This window comes from Chelmon rostratus, chromosome 21 (genome assembly GCF_017976325.1).
Source record: "Chelmon rostratus isolate fCheRos1 chromosome 21, fCheRos1.pri, whole genome shotgun sequence".
NCBI lineage: Eukaryota > Metazoa > Chordata > Actinopteri > Chaetodontiformes > Chaetodontidae > Chelmon > Chelmon rostratus.
In genome coordinates this window covers 5,772,594-5,793,535 of record NC_055678.1, presented here as the reverse complement: position 1 = coordinate 5,793,535, position 20,942 = coordinate 5,772,594, and the positions used below count along the sequence as shown (strand labels likewise).

General features: G+C 44.3%; 1 protein-coding gene across 1 annotated transcript in view; it reads right to left on the bottom strand.

Annotated features, from left to right (window-relative positions):
* Positions 1-20,560, bottom strand: part of si:ch211-216b21.2 (heparan sulfate glucosamine 3-O-sulfotransferase 3A1) — a 30,012-nt gene extending 9,452 nt beyond the window's left edge. The window contains exon 1 of the mRNA XM_041962916.1: positions 19,756-20,560. Within this exon, the coding sequence (XP_041818850.1) occupies positions 19,756-20,315 (560 nt within the window). The 5' untranslated portion in view covers positions 20,316-20,560. The remainder of the gene's footprint in view (positions 1-19,755) is intronic.
* Between the last annotated feature and the right edge of the window lie 382 nt (positions 20,561-20,942).

Below are 20,942 nucleotides of genomic sequence, written 5' to 3'. Positions count from 1 at the left end.
CTGCATTTACATGTGGAAAGGTGCAATTACGCTGAGATGTGACCACTCGAGATGCATTTCAGTCGCAGGTGTAAAATGGGGTGAGGGTAAGCCCAGCAAAAGCCTGTGTCCGAACGTGATGAGAACCGGGACGGTGACTATTGCCTGGATGGTCGGAAAAACCCACCCAAACTGAAAGCACGCCAGCAGTGATGATGATATATTTTGCATCTGGTGATTAATGTCCCATTAAACCAAATTACAATAAGACCTAACCACTAAATACAACCCAAACCATGTCCCTGCATTGTATCTGATGTCGGCATGTACTGTGTCTTTGAGTGGATTCTTAGACACAGCGCCCACATTACTTTTTCATATTTCTCTGACCCACTTGTTCAGAGTTACTACATGCAGTTTGAGACGGAGCATGTGGTGATGACACTTCAGAGGGATCAGCTTTGGTAACAGCTCAATGCTATTTTTCTTTCTGCCAAGTCAGTTTTTTGGGTCTCAACAGCTTGTGGGAGATAAGACACTTAAACCTGGGTTTAATACCAAAGCTCATTTCCAAGGTATTGTGTTTCTTGAATGTTCACTTATATACTGAAGGTGGCTTCATTAGGAAATTTCAAGTGGTCTCTCTACAGCTCTCCTTATCCTTTCTCTATAGTTTCTAGTGCTGGAATAATCTGCGGAGAAAAGAGAGTCACAGAGAGCCACTTGCCTCAAACGGAAACCATTTCAGTGGGTATTTAAATTCTACATTTAAGCCTGATTTGAATACAAAAAATTAAAAAAAAGCCCTGTGTCAAATGCGTGAGAGCAAAATTAAATGTGAATTTGTGCAGAGCCAAATGGAAGGCTTTGAGGGGACTGCTCTGCGATAATTACCCATGACAAAAGGCTAGGGCTTTTGTCTTTGGGACCATTACCATGGTGATTTTCAAGCTGCTGAAACATTCAATATAAACATTTCAGTCTGCTGAATATTGCACATAGACTGTCAGTAAAAAAAAATATCTGTTCTGAGCCACATTTCTGCTGGCACAGATCCACGCCTGTGTGCCTCCACTGCTGCTGCTGCTCTTGTTGCTGAGAGAAGAAGCAAATATCAGAGCTCAGAGGGAAAAAAGAAAAGCTTGTGATTTAAAAATAATAAAAGCTGAAGTCTGATAACTGAAGTCCAGTTTCAGATCCTTCTACGAACACAAACTGATGGGCTGGCAAAAAGACAATCCCCTCCGCCTTCCCTCTTTGTAGGCGCTGAAACTAGCATTCCTGAAGACTTCTCCTCACCTCAGTGTGGTGATATTGATTTCACCAGCAAACTCTTAAACCATCTGACATTTTCTCTTTTTATTAGGGTGAAAACTCCCAAATGTTCAGCCCGTGGTGTGCATTGTATTTTCATTTTTCTCCTCAGAGAGTCTTTGGCGTCTTCAATTGAAGAACAGCTCCACGAGGACATGATGGTATTTCTTAGACGCTCTCCTCTATCCCCCTGCAGACAGCTCCCTGCTCTGCCATACTCCCCGGCTTTTCCTTATATGATCTAATACGTATTCCGGGAGGCGGCTTATCAAACGCAATCTTGTAAAATCAGCGGCGAAGCTTTCATTATCAGCGCGTGGAAACGTGAGCAGATTCAAGACGACGTCTCATATGCTCAAAAAGGATGTGGTCATTAAACTCTTGGGAACGGCCTTGCATGCGACTGTTCTCTGCCAGGAGCAATAGTGCATTAAAACGTATGGCCGCAGCTAGTTCTTGATACGAAACAGGATTAATCATGCAGCAACATGCATGTCTGTTGTCTTCTTACTTTAAAACCTGCATAATTATTTTTGTCAGTGTAGCATAATGTCCTTATCAGGCTCTGCTCCATTAACCTATCCTGCTATAAACACCCGGAGTCCATGATAAATTACAACTTATTTCAACCTCAACAATCAATCCCGAGCCACTTTTAATCCTGAGCAGTTTCTGCCTGCATCTGTTTCCCATTATAGTGTAAGAGGCATAGCAGCAGGACTCGCCACGGCTTGTGTTTCACCAGAACGCTCGACAAGCATCCAGCGGGGAGCTCCTGTAAAAAGGAGTGAAATAGTGTCATGGTTACCTAAGGGAGGAGTATTTAAGATGCTTCCCCCTGTTGTGTAGCATTATAGTCAAGATGTGGCTGCGAATGTTCTACTTCGCTTCGTCAGCAAATCCCACGAAAAGAACAAAAACGACATGTTAGTCCGTCTCTCGGTGCTTTCTGACTCATCCCGTGAAGTCCTGAACGTCAAACAGCAGTTAGTCACAAATATCAGTCAGTAAAAAAGGTTTAGCTGTGGATTAATGCACATTTGGTGCAATGGCGAGCGTTCATGTGCATGTAAGGTGTATGTGAGACTGATTCCTGATGAACTACAGCCCCTGTGTTAATGAAGCAGCATGGCGCCCAGTGTGACGGTGCAGCTCATGGATGTGTTTCTCAACAACGGAGGCTGATACAGGCTACACAGACTGTACTTGTTAGCAGGATCAAGCACTGGTTTCTGTCTTTTTTGTGGAATTTGTTGACAATAAGAAATATTTTGGGACTAAGTGAGCGGGTGAGAAAATGAAAGGCTTGAGGCAGAAACGAATGAGGTTGTACTGGGTGTGACTGTAATGTGTGTGTGTGTGTGTGTGTCTGTGTGTGTGGTTGCTGCTACATTATAAGTCGCACTATCACATCCAGATGATGAAAAGCTTGAGGAGATGCATCCTCGAAACCCAAATCTTCACAATATCTGCTTTAATCTCAACATGATTTCCAACATGTAAGCACACACGTACTGATAATACTGCAGTATCTTACAGTACTGTACCACACACACACACACACACACAATTAAAGTAAGAACTTGACAGGTTGAAAGCCCAAGCCTGAGTCTTCTGGCACACTTCTGAGAGCTCTGACTGTAAACCGCCAGGGATTTTTTAAAATAGAACAACTTCTGAAAAGGAGTCATTGTCCTGTTCTAATGCGAGCATATAGAAGAGCCAAAATTAGTCAGGTAGCATCTGAGCCAAAACAGAGCTGGAGCAGGCGGGCTGGCAGATCTCCTCACTGTGAACTCAGAACATCACTACGTTTCCCTCTCGCACGCTGTGGACAAGCTCGCAGCAGAGGGCCGGCGTCGGTTTCATGCCGCCGCGCCGAACCGCATCACAGTTTTTACTCTCTTACGGTATTTTGTCTATAGGCAGCAGAGGGCAAAAGGCAGTAAAGCGCCACTCCCGCATGAAATTCGATAGCCGTAGCATAATGAAAGCCACATATTTGACAGCTAACTTTAACCAGTTTTAGGAACATATGACATCAGGAGTCTGAGGTTAGCTGGCTGAACGAGAAGTTAACAAGACAGCGAACGAGAGCTAATGAAAGCTGAGAGCTGAAGTTTCTGCTTGCGGGGGAGGCAGATAGACAGTGTGAGATACTGGGAGAGGGGATAAGAGTCAGGCGGACAGCAGCATCGGGGAGTGTGGAAGTGATTACACTGTCTCTTCCTCTCCGTCTGCTGCCTTTTCCTATTCCATCGCCTCCCTCCATCCCTCTGCTCCCAGGCCCAGAATACAAAGCGCCTGGCACCATCACGTCGCTTCCCTCGTCTTCGTGCCAAGCCGCGGCAGAGCACACCGGCGAGCTTGCGCCCTCCACGCCGTCCCGCCACCGCAGAAGAAGCAGAGAGGGGCAAGAGATTAGCACGTATGAATGCTCCCTCTTATCGCTTCTTTTGACATAAACTCATTACAAACAGCCTTGCTCAATCTCTCCGGGGTTTTTTTTCCCCCTAGATTGTCGTGTCAGGGAGACGCAGGCAGAGGGAGGTGAAGATTACGTCCTTTTACTCACATCTAGAAGCTTTAAATATTTGATAGGAATCTTTTTTTTTTGCTTCTGTTTAAACATCCTGGAGAATAAATAATGAGCTTGGTAATAGCGAGTTAACAAAATGATTTATGCTCATGGGGGATGAGGGTGAATGCAGTTCAGGAAGGCCGGCGAGGAAGCGCCGGGGTTAAAGACATGGTCGAATGTGTGATTTCCATTCTGCGTCCGCTGCATTATCCCTTAAATAAATAGCCTGAGGAAAATGGAACTTCTCGCAGCTCGTTTCTGTCGAGCCAGCAGTGCCGTGCATAACGAGCAGGTGATGCTGAGGCTATCGTCGCGCTATCAGCACCAGTTGCACAAGCTCATGGTGATCGTAAGCAACGCCCGTGAGGTGGGGCGGGATGGAGAGCAGGTTGTCGCTGAAAGAAAAGGTGAAAAATTGCCCGCTGCAGAATGTCACAGGGGCTGAAACGACACAGAATGGCTAAAGCGGAGCCAGCGGTTGCCCGGGGCTGGGCTGTGACCCAGAATTCAACAGACCCCCAGTGAGAAACCAGGAGGCCCCATCACGGCTGAGCTAAACTGGCCGCGCAACAGGAAAACACCTCCTCTTCCTCTCCAGACTGCAGAGAGAGGTAACCCCATCTGGGAAGCCGGATTGCGAGAGCAAGATAATATGAAGTGTAACAGAGAACTGCGGCGTCTGAGGAGCCGCTGACAACGTGCTAATGTCTTAGCCTGTCAGCTCTCTGTGAGCAAAGACGGATGGTTTTAGAAATAGAACGTAATTACAGGGCAGAACCTCATTGTCGGGGTTAGGACAATGTGCATAGTGTAGTGGGGCTTTCTTTTTTTCCTCCTGCTGAAACTGGAAAGGGAGTTTGAGCACAGAGACAAAACTGACACAAACCAGCCACGCAGATGATGTGTTTTTAAAATGATGTGAAACATCAGATTTGGTTCGTTCACCATTTTTAAGTATTCTGTTTTGTATTTCCTGGGAGTTTTCGGGTACTCTGGTTCTTGTCCTGCTAACTCATGGAGTCGCCACGTTTTCACTTACTTCAAAGAAGTGGGTCGTGATTCCTCGCTGGCTTCCCACCCGTGAACTCCTGCGACAGTCTTCATCATTTTGATATTACGGTGGTTTAATCTGTAATAAAATAACTTTCTAGGGCTGCAGCTGATTATTTTCATGATCCGTTAATCATTTTCTCAATTAATCTTTTAATCACTTGAACTGCAAAATGTCCAGAAATAGTGAAAAATACCTCCTAAAGCCAAGTCTTCAAGCAGCTTGTGTATTCAAATATAAAATATCCACTAACTATCACAAAAGAAAAACTGCTAATTCTCTCAACTGAGAGGCTGGAACAAGGCGATGTTTTGTTTCAGCTGTACAACTTTTATCATCTTACTGTGTGTTTGTTTTTTTGCTAAAATGAATGATTCTGAGGAAGCTGCGATTTAACCTACTTAAACTAAACTAAATTACGACTTTTTTAAATGAAGTTCTGATCTTATTTTGGCAGTGTGACATTAGAGAGACAGGAAACACTGGGAGAGAGGAGGGGTGGTGTCATTACTGTGATGAAGGCTGCTGACCAGAGCGACGTTGTGGCGAGATGGTCTTAAAGTTTTTGTTTAACACGTATGGTTTGTTCTCTTGTGGAGAATACAGCTCTTTGAACCTCAGTGTGTTTCTTTTATATGCGATTTTGCATACATTAGCCTTATCTTGATATACAGATATCAGAGAATACCCTTATTAACACTGTGACGAGGATATACCAAGGAAGCAGAGAGAGAAACTGTGACCCACGGTGGCGGTTTTAAGCCAGATATTTTCCCTACTGACATGATATCCAGATGAACTGGCTGTTTTGAAGAACCGATGCCTCCAGTTTTCAAATGTTTGAGCCTTGGAGATGAGCTGGAACGCTGATTGAAAGGCTGTTGCACTTGCACAGCTATAGATTAGCAGTTGTCTCCATGAGGGATGTTGCACTTCATTCTTTTACGAGCAGGTCTGTGGTGTATTTATGTACGGCATTACAGAGGCATGGCCCGTGCGGCGGTTTGCCCGCATCAGTCCAATAACCAGCGTTCTAATGCTCGCCAAAGCCCGTCTGATTACTAAACCTGCACCATACCCCGATCTCATGCGAGCAGGTGATTGCATGTCGGCAGTTCCCCGGCACATCGCCGCAGAGATGCTAAATGGGGTGTTGAAGGGGGAGGGGGCGCAGGCTTGATGATTCATGTTATCAATCAGAGGGATATTTTTCAATATTTCACATTGATGTAATCGTCCTAAAAACACATTAACATTGAGGGAGTACTCCACAGAGAGATAATGGCTGGATATTTGTGGCGTTATTGAGTCAAACTCTGCCAGGCTTGAATGACGGATGTGCCTTACATACAGAGAGAGGCTGTGGCGTGAATAAATACGCTCCGTCCAAATCACAATTAGAAAATAAATAAATAGAGTGTAAAGACAATGGCGGGGAGGGGCTGGGTGTGCACGATCATTCAAGGGAACACATTTGCGGAGAAAAGAAGCAAACCAAAACGAAATGCATATTAGTGCCATTCATATTCATGACAGTTGAACAGAGCCCATTATGAACCACTTTCAATCACATTTGCATTTACATTACGGGGCTTGTAATGCAATACTAAACCTATAGAGTGAGTAGCAGTGAAGCTAAGGTAAACATCTAGCATGTGTTAAATACACTCCATTGAATACCTGCAGTATGTGCATGTTTGTCATATGTTGAGTGCAAACATGTTTGCAATGGTATGTCTTCTCGAGTGAGTCTGTCTGCATGTGTGCGTTCACCTAGAGACACAAAGAGCTCCGCTAAAGGGCCATTTTTTTTGCCATAATGTGCATCCAAGAGTTCATCAGAGAGAGCTAGAAACGCGCGCTGGCACTCGATCGCCAGATGTAAAAAGCTTTGTGGGTGAGGGGGAAATCCCTCCTGCTGGATTTACGCCCTGCCAGAAACGACCCTGTTTATAAGCCAGTTGGATGCAAGAAAGAGAGAAGAAACATAAGAGCAAAAACAGGGAGGTGAAAGAGAATATTCACTGCTGCTGCTGGGCTGAGTGGAAAATAATATGATGTAATAAATGGTATGTCTGAAACAGAGCTGCACACGATAGCCACTCAGTCTGTGCATGCATGTGTGAGTGCACGTATGTGTGTTAAGGCTCCATTAGTGCTCATATAACAGTTGGTAGAGCAAACAAAGCACAGAATCACCAATGAGGGTCACTACAGCTGAGGCGGCGGCGGGGTGAACCATTGACTACATGAGGCTAATTACACACAGTTGTCTCAGAAGGGCCATAAATCAATGCTTGTGGTGAATCCTAAACAACAAAATCAATACAGTTGCGTCTCAATGGCCATAATGAGAATCTGGTTGAAGGCAAGGATTTTAAATCAGGGACATATCGGCTCATTCCAGTGAGCTAAAGCTCAGTAAAGTGTTAACGCATGTTAAATCACAGTATGATTGAAACAAAACATGCGTCCTGATGTTGTGAATGCGGAATTTTGTACTCAAAGTATAATGGCACAACATTTCATTGTGCTTAATAGAGTAATAATTAAAATCTTTTTCTTGCTACTGTCTATTGTGATAGGGAGTGGTTATTAATGACTGTGGTGCAGGGGCTGCGCCAGACAAAGAGTCAATGTGAAGAAAAGCGTGACTCCAGATGTGTAGGTACAACATGTAAACCGGTGGAGGCCCTGAACTCTCATTTGTGTTAATCAAACTTCTCTAAATTGTTTGTATAATGAAATTATGGCTGTCAGGGAGGCCCAGGGGACATCAATTAAGCAGATAAGCAAATGAAAATAAATCACTTTTTATCAAATGTGCGGCTGCCCGCCTGTGCGTCCGGTAAACACAGGAAAAACAGGAAGTGATTTTGTTCAGAGATTTGAGGGTCTATAAATCCAAGAGACAAGCAATCAGGATCACCGCTCTGTTGGTAGAGCCCTGGGAAACAGTGGGAAGACAGCAAACACACCACTTCCTCTTCAGAGCTTAAGACGGATTTTATTTTGTTTACGGTCTTTAATTTCAGTCAAATTTGAGTAATTTCGCTGGAAGTTTTGGTCAGTTTTAGTCAACAAAGAGACACATATGGATGGTTGGATGTGACCCTTTCGTTATAAAGAGGAGCGATTTTTCAACTGAACTGAAAGATTTGCCTGCTTATTAAATCTGTCACCATAGATTTAAAACAATAGCTAATATTACACCATTTCCACCATTATCCGACTCAGCTCTTCCTGACTGCCGATGGTTAACAAGGAGTTTTTTCGCTCAATTTCTTGCATTTTTCACCCTTATGAACAACAACTTTTGGAACTCGATGAAAGCTCCTTGGGGTTTCTCGGTTTGATCGATTTGAGCAAAACGACGCAAAACACAGGCGCTGTAACTGCGTGTTATCGTGTTTCTTTCCTTCCTTCCTACCCTCCATCTGCAGTTTGGCCACGACAAAAGAGTGACAGGACGTCATATGCAAACAACCTATTGCAATGTTAGCATGAAAGGACACCATTTACCTGTTTATACCAGGCTGTAATAGTTAGCATAAACACACAGTGTCCATGTGAGTCCATGCGTTAATAGACTCACTCTCTCTTGTTAATACAGTTGTCATTCACACACAGCAGGTTGCTCACTCTTGTTTACTTGGCCCGTCCATTGCAGAGCAGCATTCAGAAGCTGCATTCACACTCTTGGTGCATGTGATTTCTTTGTTGTAAAGCACTTTGAACTGCAGTTCTTGTATGAAAGGTGTAATACAAATAAAGTTTATTATAATTACTGTTGACTGAACCACTATTCGCTGTCGTTGGTTTAATGTAAAACGAGCAGCTAAAACAAAGGTGATGCAGTAAAATTGTTTGAGCAAACACCAAGAGGAAGATTTAGAAGATATGTCTGGGTGGAGGGTGATGCTGTTTTACTAATCAGCAGGACATGCAACATGCCTGGAGGTCTTTTCAATAAAAATGCATTAATATGGTAATCCATGCCCATTCCTGCATGCAGCACATAACTGTTCAGATTTCACTCACTAACACATTTCATCACTTCTTCTTATAAGTTTTCATTGACAAACACTTTAATAATACTAAAAATTAAAGCTTTCACTGAAACATAATGAACAATTTCTTTATTTGAATGGTCTCTATTTGATGAAAGTACTGTTGATGTCAGAAAGCATGAAGCCTGACATGAATGTGCTGGAATTTGGTGGTCCAGTATGTACAGTGGGTGGGTGGGTGGGAGGGGGGGCTGTGGGCCGAGTGTGGGCCACATGGGAGAGCAACAATGAGGCAAGGCAGCGCTGTTAATGGATGTGATCACAGCTTCCTGGTGAATAATGCAGCCCTGCTAATTGGCTGGATTAATAATTGATGGAGGCGTGTTTGAGGAGGCGGTGGCGGGAGCTGCAGTGGATAAAGAACACACAACCGTCTCTTTAGAGGAGACTTTGAATGCTGTATGTTATACATCTGTCTGCGCCGCTCGTTGGCTCTAAAAAACCGTCTTCCTCCTCCTATCGATGATGCCACAGCAGGGGAGGATGACTGTGTGAGATGAAGATGTGAGGATAAACAATCGCCCTGACAACATAATGACATAATGAGCCCCGGCCCCACCATATGTTTGACGGTTAAAATGACTCGGGCCCGTGTCAAGTCCCACAGGCTCCACAATGTTGTTACACCCCTCGTCCAAACTGACCGTAGCTGACCCAGAACTGGCCAGCTGCACAAATAAAAACCACTGCAATAATGCAGAAATGAAACATAAGGTATTGATATAACGGTCAGTTTTCAGAAAGCTCGAACTACTCAGTGACAGGAAGTGATGTTCGGGCGGGGGCAGGACACAAGCTGATGGGAAGAAATAGGTGTGGCAAAGGAATGGGACATAGGAGGGTAAGAAAAATAGATTTTACTGTAAACTTGATTTATCCGCTGTTCTCGAGGTGTTCAGTTTCCAGAGGATGCATAAAACCAGCCCATAAACAAGCCCCGTCTTCCTGTCGTTTCAGGTCAACACCTTCAAACCGCTGTTTTGTTCTTACAGGAGACAATAGGATCAATATCTCGGGGTGTGCTCAAAGGATTTCTGACAATCCAAAATCTTTTGTTGTACAGTTCAATAGGTGCTACACACAAAAGAGCTGAAAAACAATGACCCGGTGGGATTATTGAAGCCAATAAAGACTACACCTGTGTTTGTTTGATGAAAAGCAGTGCAGAGAGGCACAACCTAAGAAGGGGAGTTTGGATTTCGGCTTCTGGTTTGTGCATCCACGTATAAAACATGTTCACAGATGCAAGTTTTTTTGGAATATGTGCTTATTTACATTCTTGCCGAGAGTTAGATGACAAGATTGAAACCACTTTCACATCTGCATGTTAAATACGAAGCTACAACCAGGCGATAGCTAACCTAGCTTAGCATTAAGACTGCAAACTGCTGGCCTGGCTCTGTCCAAAAGTGTCTATCAGCTCTCTAATTCACTCATTACATTGTGTTAGCGTAAGCTGTATAAAAACAAATGGAGTAAGACACTTCTGTATTTGTGTGAAATAACAGAGCTAAAATGTGTTTATTAATAAGCTTTAGAAGAAAAAAATTTTTATTGATCCCACGTCAAGGAAAATAAGTTGTTACAGACAGCAAGAATAAAAAGGAGATGTTGAAAAAGAAAAAGTAGGCAATAAAAAAGGGACACAAAATGAAATCAACTATATATATATATGAACACTATGCACAGAAGAGTATAAAAATAATACTGCCTTGAGAAGGATGGCTCAGTTTCTCAATGGGAAATGCTGGTAGGCAGATTTTCTTACCTTTGGGCAGAGCCAGGCTAGCTGTTTCTACCTGTTTCCAGTATTTATGCTAAGCTAACGAGCTCCTGGCGGTAGCTTCATATTCAACAGACAGATACGAGAGCGGTACGGATCTTCTCATCTTATTTTTGGCTAGAAAAGTATATAGATGATTGCATAACTTCATTGCGAGAATGTGTCGTTTTGAGCCACTTCATCAGGATTTTGCATGCATAATTTCCCTGCCGTTATTCGTCTCTCCTTTCTCCCATACTGGTCCATAACTGAAGGAAATCTGTTCCCTGCTCCTCTCATTAACATGCAAATCCTCATCTTTAGGAGGACGGATAGCGGTGCAAAAAAAGGAAGCCCTTTTGTGCAACTCCAGAGCACTCAGGATGTTCCTTCCTAGTTCCATTAGCTGGACATGTTCCTTTGACAGCAATCTCCCTCCTGTCTAATGTACAGTCAGACCTAGTTACAGTAGCAATTACTAGTGTTCAGGTCAAGATTAATTGAATTACTGGGTGGCTTCCTTGCACTCCTCTGTGGGCATATCAATCACGGCCTGTGAGCTACACAGGCCCTTTATCACACTCTTCCATCTTTATGTAAAAAGACGCAGGCTGTGCTGTTGCACTCCATCTATCAATAAACGGGTCTGGGGTGGCAAACTCATTTTCTAACACATTCCTCTCTTTAATCAAGCAGCCTGACATTTGGGGGTAGTTAGCAAAGGCTGCACACCATCTTTTTCTCCGGATGAATAAAGCGTTGGAGAAAATTAAAAATAGAGCAGCTGGGATTGTAGCGACTCTTGTTTGACTTGACTGATGAATGAGAAATAGAAATAGAGGGTACACATTCTCTCTGTATGAGTTCATAAAATATTAGTGATACATTTTAATTGATAATTTGCAAAGAGAAATCCTGCTATAGAGCACTGTGAATGGCTCTTTTGTGCAATGCAACCTTTCAAATTTAAAATACAATAGACTGCACGTAAAGCGTTTGTTTGAACAGCTGGATTTCTACTTGAGGAACCAGGTAGCTTTTCAAAACCGCACATGCAATGGATCTGCAGTGCTTCTGTTTGAATAAAGTAGCTCTCAAGGTAGATTAAATGCCACTCTGTCATTCTCTCTCCCTTCACCACCTCCATTATTAGCTATTTTAAAAATTGTGCAGGATTTCTGGTCATGGTCTATAGTGCTGCCAAACCCTAATCTTCAGCATGTTTTATTTCCCTCATCACCACGTGCGACTCTTTGTTCGGCATCTAGCAGGAATATACAGAATACGCTGGATGTAGAAGTGCTGAAAGCTGGGAAATAACATCTGAAGGAAATAATGTGTTGGCCTCTTTGTTGCCCATGCCAAAAAAATGCCAATCCCTCATTTCAGATGGACTCAGTGTGGACACACACACACTCACACTTGTGCCTCCAGCTTAGCGACAGTATAATTCTGTGTTTTGCATGGAGACGCTGGTTGGGCAGTCAAATAGAGGTTGTGCCTGAGGTGCCGTCTGGCATAGCCTCTGTCCATGTCTGTAGTTTGGACTCTGCCAAGGCGACTGGCACTGGCCATGCCCTGATGGACCAAGAAAAAAAGGATGTTTGGTGCCATCCTATCACCACACAGGCAGCTGGAGATAGCACACATGGCGAGGGTGTCAGAGTCCATGCCTTTAAGCACAGTGGCAGAGAGGGGAACAATCCTGGGTTTGGCCAGTAAGCCTAAAAAAAAAACACCCTCGAAAAGAGTGAAAGATTTTCCTGGTGAGTGAACGGAAGTAAAGGGCTTGAAAGATGAGCCTCCAACTTCCTTGAGTAGTAAACACTTATATGTTTCTTTAAAAATTACAGGGAATTGAAATTCAGGACGGAGATGTGAGCCAGAAAAAAAAGAATATGTGGCAAAAGTATTTTAAAGAAAACACTACTGTTGGAACGGAAAATGGAGGACCCAAGAGGAGAGGGCTTCCTTCTTTTTATTGGTTCCCAGGCTTTCCACAGCTCTGGTTCTCCCTCTTTCTCTGTCTGTCTCTTTTTCTCTCTGGTGGAAAATATGGAAGGCTCCCTGTCCTGTGATAAAGCTGTTGCCTGTGAGATGGGAAAGAGAGATCCATCACGCTGAGGCGTTGGTTTACCCTGCCAATCCGCACCACTGAGGGCTGTAACGCATACATGCTCCATCCATACATCATTTACCAGACCCTTCTGTGCCCAAATAACATGGGTTTGGCTGCACGTTTCTAAAATCCTAAAGCACTCTGGCAAATCCTCTGAAAGTCTTGATATGCATGAATTCTGGAGGTTGTTTTGTGGTTTGTTTAGTTCGCTTCTATGAAGAGAGCAGAAACAGTGCAGTCTAAAGCCCCTTGACTCTCGAGTGCCAAATGATAGGGTTACAGTCTCTCTTTGTTTGTGGAAGGATAACACTTAACTTCCATCAACCTTGGACTGCCAAGAAGAAAAAAAAAACATAGAGGAAGAGAAATACAGTGCAGGAAGAAAATTGCAAACATGATTCTTTCTTTTTTCATTTCACTCATACTGCTTGTAAAGTGCCTGAAGGCAGAACTGCTGGGATGTTAGAAAACATTACCTGGAAGGTTTCCACAGAGTTCAAGCAAAATAAACACGAGTGACATTCACGGGCATTTCTTGAAAACCACTAAGCTAGTAAAGGGCTTCAGGTACATGTCTTGAAAACAGAACAGAGGTGCAGACCTGAGACTATAATGTCTTGAAAAGGTCAAACAGCTCAACTGCAGAAACAATAAGTCCATAGAAAGGATTACAGTGCATCGTAGCTTTACAGGGCAATGTATCTTTGTAGAGTCAAGCACAATAAAAAAGTGACCTCAAGTACTCCTTTTGAAATGTGAATCCCAGAATAAATGCTTCGTAATGTATGGGCTAATACCTCATAAAAAGACCAACAGCTGCTAAGCTGAATGGGCCCGAGATACGACGGGGTCAAACAGGTTGCTGACTAGTGTACACAGAAACCCGAAAGTGAATAAACAACAGAATCCTAGAAACAATGTAACCTGATCTTAATGTTACAGTACCATTTGCTGGCATTGTGAACTCTGAGGGTGGCGCATTCTGTGGCCCTCCTGACCCAGATCAATCGCAAACCCTTTCTGCACATGTTCATCAAAGCTCCTGGAGTTCCTGATCCCGGAGGGCCGAAATGTTCGCATGAAAGTGGCCGGTTAGCTTCCTTCATCTTGCTGAGTCTCAAGAAGACAACAAACAGCTCTTATTTTAGGCATGTCAGGTGAATGCATCAGGTGTGAGTGTCTGGTGGAGATCCAGGTGGTGTCTGCAGAGCACCCTGCACCTGCTGCCTGTCCTCACTCACCCATTGGGGGGCAGATTCTCAGGATGCCAGAGGGCAGCTGCTGACAGCCACTGCTTTGGATAGTCCTCTTGCTTCCATCTACCTCCCCTACATGGGGCCTCCAAGGGTCAGCTGCTAAGGGCATGCAAAGATGTCAGAGGGGGTGGCGGAGGTCAAGGAGTTGGCAAGGAGGGGGGACTACAGTCATGAGTGGGTTGCATGCCTTCAGCAGGAGGTGAGTATCCCGGTTTTACAATTATACTCCCCGATAATCACTTTCACAATCCAAAGGCAGCTCAGAGCTCATGCTCAGGAGGTCTCCGGCGATCACGTTACGTCCGCTGTGTGTGTGCCCTCCACGACCCCAACCGTGACCCCTCCACCCACCTCCGCCAGGCCTCTCTACTCCACCTGCCATCCACAAACCTGCTCCTGCAAGCAGAGTGCTCCTGAAAAACTGAGCCACTCAGTACATAACTCTGTAAAAAAGTGCTTTTTTTCTGTCACTACTGCATGATCATTAGAAATGTTAACTTTTATAGTTAAATTGCACCATTCTCTTGAAGCACTGACCATATTTAGCCAAGTACTGAGGCTGCCCAGCCAAAGATGTTTTGTTTTGCAAAAGACTTTATTTGACACTTGAAGGTAGGCCTGCAGGTTTTATATACTGGGAACCTCCTCCCAGTATATAAAACCTCTCCCTTCCGAAACAAGTCACATTCCAACATCCTGTTTCATGACGAAGCATGTCTAACCGCTTTTTCCAGGGGCCTTTAAGAATATTTCATTTCTGCTCCATATTGCGTTTCTGTTTTTCCAATGCAGTGTCAAAACAGGCAAAATCAATCAGGGGATCAATTAGAGGAAGCAGGTTAAATCTGTTTTAGAAATCTCGACTGTGCCTTGGAGAAAAGCTGAAACAAATGGCTCCTCTCAAACCTTCACTGAAGAGACCGCAGAGAGACATTTTTAAGGGTTTGCACACAGAGACACATAACACCAGGAAAAAAAAAGAGATGTTCCTCATATTTTTTTGGCTGATATGAATCCAGATAGGCAAGCAGGGTATTTTAGAGTTGGTCTGCAGTGTGGTGCAAAGGGAGCGGGTGGTGAAGACCAAACTATTTTCATCTCAATCGTCGTATTTAAAACTCTGAGGAACATGTCATTCCTTTATTCCTGGCCCGGGTTACGGCCAAGGGCAGCAGCGAGCGCCAACAGTACACTGGAGGTGCTTACGGTTTGCACGCTCACATAAATATGGACACATAGTGCGCACACATATACACACAGGGGTCTCTGTTAAATCTGGCCTCTTGTTCCAGCTGGTGTGCGGTTTTGTCATGACAACCTGGTGCACAATAAACAACACACACATGCGTGTTGCAATTTGTTTTGCGTGTCATACGTTTTCGGGCAATTTCCAATGTGTCTGTCAAATTGGTTATATTATACCCTCAGGTTTAGTGGTGCATGGGACTGGCTGCTTCAGTGCAACTGCTACAACAGCTTTACTGTAAGACGCACGTCTGACGAGCTCTTCAGTCTTCTCTACGAGCATCCAGCCGCTCCCTGTTGGAGTCGTGTCATGCTTTCCACTGGTCCTCCAAACCTCTCCGCACTCAGAATGACAAGTGAAATGTCAGGCGGCAGCAAACAAGGCCAGAGTTTAAACTCCCAATTAAGTGACACCAAGTTCAAACACGGCCAACATATGAGAAACTTGGAAGTCGGCCTCATTTCAAACGCTGGGAATTCAACAGCTTCTCATAGTCAGCTCTTGACAAATGTGACTTTATTTTCTTTACGTTTTTCTTTTCTTAACGGAGTCGTGTCAACAAACCCAAACGACGTAGGAAAAAAATGGTAATCGCTAATGAGGAAAAACCCAGGCATTCGCGGAATTTAAACACAGACAGGGCCCATTATTATTCTGCGCATTTACATCTGGATCTAGATTTGAAGGTTCAATAACAGCAAAAAAAAAAAAAAAAAAGTCTTGTTCTGTGTACATTCACATCTGAAGCTGTCTTGCCACACAGACCGCCGTACAACACAGAAATACAGATCAGATCAGCACCGCCGCTTTCTGACACAAATCCCCACTGGGTCACTGCTTTTATGATTAAGACCCTTTTTTTTATTACCATTACAGAATGTGCTTTCAAATAAGGCCAGTTTTATGAAGAGGGAACCCCCTAATTTAATGTGATTTTGCAGCTAGCCGAGCGTGCTCTTTTCATTTGCTTTCTCGTGGTTTTAAGTACTGCATACATGAAGGAAAACACTGAAGGGGAAGCTGAAGTGGATGCAAATGAAATGACCGTAGGACACACACACAGAGAGCCTGGTTGTGTGTGTTTGTCTGCATGTATAAAAGACGAATTCCTGCGCTACACTTGGTTGCGATTGTTTGTATTTCGATAAATGCGCGTGTGGCAGAGGTGGTGGCGCGCTGCCCTCGTGTTTAACAGGTCGCACATGTTTTTATGACGAGTAATTAACCCATTAAGGGATCTGGTGAAGGCTAATTCAACCGGTCTGCAGACATCAAACAGGCACTGCGGCTGGGTCTAGACAGGTGAAAGCTGGGCGTTCGGTAACCTAAGTCGGCCAAAAACATAATACTGACTACTCTGTAGCATGGACCTCTGCTTTAGTTCACAGTGTTTGTGCTTGACCTCCTTGTTCACTCCGAGTGTCCATTTCCACAACAAAAGCCTTAAGAGGTTGTATGTGATTATACGGATACACCGGTGAGAAATGTGTAGTGAAATGTAACACTGAGTGACTGGGCGATTGGGCCGGGTGTTGGTTTCCTCTTTAACAAAGGGCCCGCATTTGCTGTAAGAAAATCGAGAATGACGTCTAATTCAGAAAGCTAAATTCATGTTTTCATCTGAAAGTACGACACCGCCAAAAAAACCTTGCTTCAATGTAAAAAAAATAAATATATAAAGTTGGCACCAAGATTTGAATAAATGCAGATGTGAGGCAGAATTTTACCCAACTATTTGGAGACGCTGGACACATAAAAGCGAAGTTAAAAGTTTAAAGCTACCAATGTTTCATGCTATGACAGCCGTGCTGTCAGAATGGCAACTTTTATCCTTCTCAATAAATTACAGATTTTTGCATCACAGCTTGGGGTGTGCAGCTGACTTCTCAGGCAGTTGATGGAAATTCCCACAACGAGCCAGACGAGTGTAATTCTGAGAAAGCTGGAAAAGGAGGCTGGAGATGTTGCCACGTCACATTAAGAGCTTAGAGGTGTTAAAAGTATGTTCCGCACATTCCCACAGGGACAGAGACGAGTGATTCACGCTGAGGACACATATCGGCCTTGACAATAAACAAAGAGTCTCCTGAGACGGAAGCCTTTCTGTTTTAAGTATTCACTGTTGCTAATGAAAGGAATCGCATAATTCAAGCAAATTGGGCACGGTGATTAGTCACAGAAGAGCTGCCTTGTTTTGCACAAACACAGATTGTTTTTTTTTAGTTTTTTAATCATAAGGGACAGTATCACTGAATATTCAACAAGTACTGGACATGTGTGGAGCTGCCTGTTGGTGTTTGGGAGTTTGTGCCACAACCTTTCAAACTGTCAGGTGGCGGATGAGTTCCGAACTCTCTTAAAACCATCAACTCCCAGGCGGCAGGGCCGTGGCGATTTTGACGAGGGGCCGGCCAAGTTCAGCGACGCAATCGGACTGATTTCCTGCTTTTGCGACGAGCGCTTTTGAAGTGCACAAAAACACCTCCGTGTGAAATCAAGCGAGCAACTTCGAATCAATCAAAAGCGTCCACGAACACACAAAAGCCATCAACGGAAAGACTCTCAGACGTTGTCGAGGAGAGCTGACAAGATGAACTCCTGCAGAGCGGGCCACGCTGTTGTAACAGTTATTTATTCCTCTTTGCAATTCAAGGGTGCTTCTGTTTTAAATGGACGGCGTTAAGGGGAACCGGCACTAAGGTCTGTCCTCGGAGGCACGGTCCAAATTCCAGAGAATCTTGGCAACTCCTCAGGATAGATGGGACCCTCATGGATATAAAACCCCACAATGGATGAATAGGTAAACAGAAGGGTGTGAAAGAGTGATGGCGAAAAGAGAATGTTCACTCTCAGAGAGGCACAAAGAGGGAGGTGTGTGAGTGAGGAGATGGGAGAGAGCCAGAGTGTTTGGGGGAGGAGAGGGGGTGAGCGAGGGGGATCTGGAGGGAGCTGTCGGTGAGGGAGAGTAAAAGTTTTGTCTCCAGGCTTTTAGAGGGTGCTGTGTGTAGTGTTAACTCAATCAAAAGGTGAATTATGCCTCCTGAGACACTCAGGTAACCTTTCATTATGGCCCTAATCCTTCTTAATAACAGAGCTGCAATGTCGGCAATGCCCCATTAGACAGAGAACCACTGAGAGGGAGAGCCATTATTCCCCACAGGCCCGTGGAAATGTGAACACACAGCACTCACTCACACACACTCGCAGTGACACATGAAATCAATCACAAATTCTCGACAGCACACTCCTCCATGAGGAGATGGAGACGTCGAAAGGAGCGTAAATGTGTGTTCACGAGGGGTCGGAGTTTCTCTGAAGTTTCACGTCTGTCGGGCAAGACTGAAACCGATTCAAAAAAAAAAAAAAGCGAATTCAGACTGGAACTGAACTGGATTAAAGGAGCAACACGAGTGTAAACTTGCTTTTAACCTTAAAGTTTGCACACACACAAAAAAAGAATAATTCGCTAAATTATGATTCCAGCAGTCTTGATACCATAAATCATTATCGAAAATGTACACTGTTGTAATTTATCAGCATATCTAAGCATTAAGTTTGTCTTTAGTATTTAGAATTAGAAGCATAATTAAAAAGTGTCTGTAACTTAGAAGGAAGTGTTTAAGATTTGCATATTTACAAGGACTGTTAATAATGAAATTATTAATTTGTCACAGTAGGCAATGGAACAAACAGGTTAAAGTAAATAAATCTGATAAAGTGAAAATATGCTTGCTGGACAAATGCAATCACAGCTTAATAAACTTTAAATAAAGTTTGATTTCTATTCACAAACAGATTAAGTTATATAAGACTTTAATGCTTCTGCAGAGAAAAAGCAAATTGCAGCTTTGATAAAATTTTAAATACTTCAAATGCAGCCTCGTCTTATTTCCCAGCCTAATCGAGATGTAAACCGTGATTCCCACTTTGGCCAAACTTTCAGCCAGTCAACCCTAAAATGTGCAACAAAATGAGCAGCCTGATAGCATCTAATGAAAGCAGGCCTAATGCAGCGTAATAAATCAACAGGCTGTCCACAGTGCTTCTTCACCCTGCAGCAATTAGACTTCTTCTGTAAGAGTTGAGATGTTAAATAAAGATTTATGGGTTCTGTGGACTAATCTTTATCAGTGATGTAGTGGTAGGCTAAATAAAAAGTTGCATAAACACAATCTATCACCATGGCAATTGAATGACTAATAACAATATACAGAAGGTAGATTTTAAGAGGGGCATTAATTAGCCTAATGTATTGTAATATCCTCAGTTTGACAGAATGAATAGGCTGTGAATGTCCTCTAAAGATTTATGTGGCTCTGAAAAGTGTTTAAATTGGGAGTTTTGTACGTTTGTGTAATTAATTATAGGAATATTCACCTGTACCAGTCCAGCCCGTTCTCATAGTTGCGGTCGAAGAAGTGCGGCTCCGCTCCCACGGCTCTGATGTCTGGATGAACACGCAGGAACTCCAGCAGGGCCCGGGTCCCTCCTTTCTTCACCCCGATGATGAGAGCCTGGGGCAGCTTCTTGCTCCCCTCCCCGAGCGGACTGAGTTTACCTGCAAACCTCGGCGACACTTTCCTGGAAGCGACTAAATCCGGCGGCGGCAGGATGAGAGGCTCCTCGCGCGGCTCCGGGACCTGCCCCGCGCGCTCATCCGTGAGGACCCGCGACGAGCGCCTGGCGGCCCCGTAGCCCGCCGGCTCCGACCCGGCGGTCCATTCGTACACCAGTCTTTTAGTCCGCTGCGACCTCACGTCCTCGAGAAGCCCCGCAGCCCGGCTGGAGGACGCTTTGACCGGCGAAGTGGTGCCGCAGCGGTCGGTGAGGCAGTGCAGGAGGAAGAGAGAGGTGAGGAGGGAGCACAGCATGACCGCCGCTTTCCTGAAGATGCCTCGGGACGGGGGGTCCAGTTTACTGATGCGGCTAAAAGCCATACCGGTCCCTGGGTGGTCTGTAGAGGAGCCACAGCCATGCTAGGCACACATTATTGAGTCTTCTTGCCATTAAGAAACCGAGGAGCGAGTCTTCATCCACAGCGCGCTGTGGATAACACCTCTCTCCTCCAAGAAAAGTGGCGAATAATACCTGCCGCGCTCAGGTGAGAAAGCCAAAACTGACCGAAAATAGGCGAGCAACAGCCCGCAGGTGCCTCGTTCCCGAGTACGCCGAGTCCTGCTCACAGGTGATGAAGTCCTGTTCTGTCCCTGCTCTGTGTAGGATGCCACCGCGAGCCCTGATGGACCAGCCGCACGTGTATAGAGTTGTAAACTTGTCTCGGCACGTCAAGTTGCTTGACGGGCACCTCCATGGCCAATGAGATGCAGAGGGAAGAAGACAGGAGCCAATGATGTTCTAGGTGGGCGGGGACACTGGCAAGAAGCATCTGAGCCAATTTGCAGCTAATTTTCATCTCCAGAATAAAAGTAGTGGAAAGTATCCAAGTATCCATTTACTAGTACATTGAGGTACTTTATTTGAGTAATTTCATTTAATGTAGGAGATTTTACAGAAAAATACTGTACTTTTTACTTGAACTATCTTTATTTGACATTATTTATTTA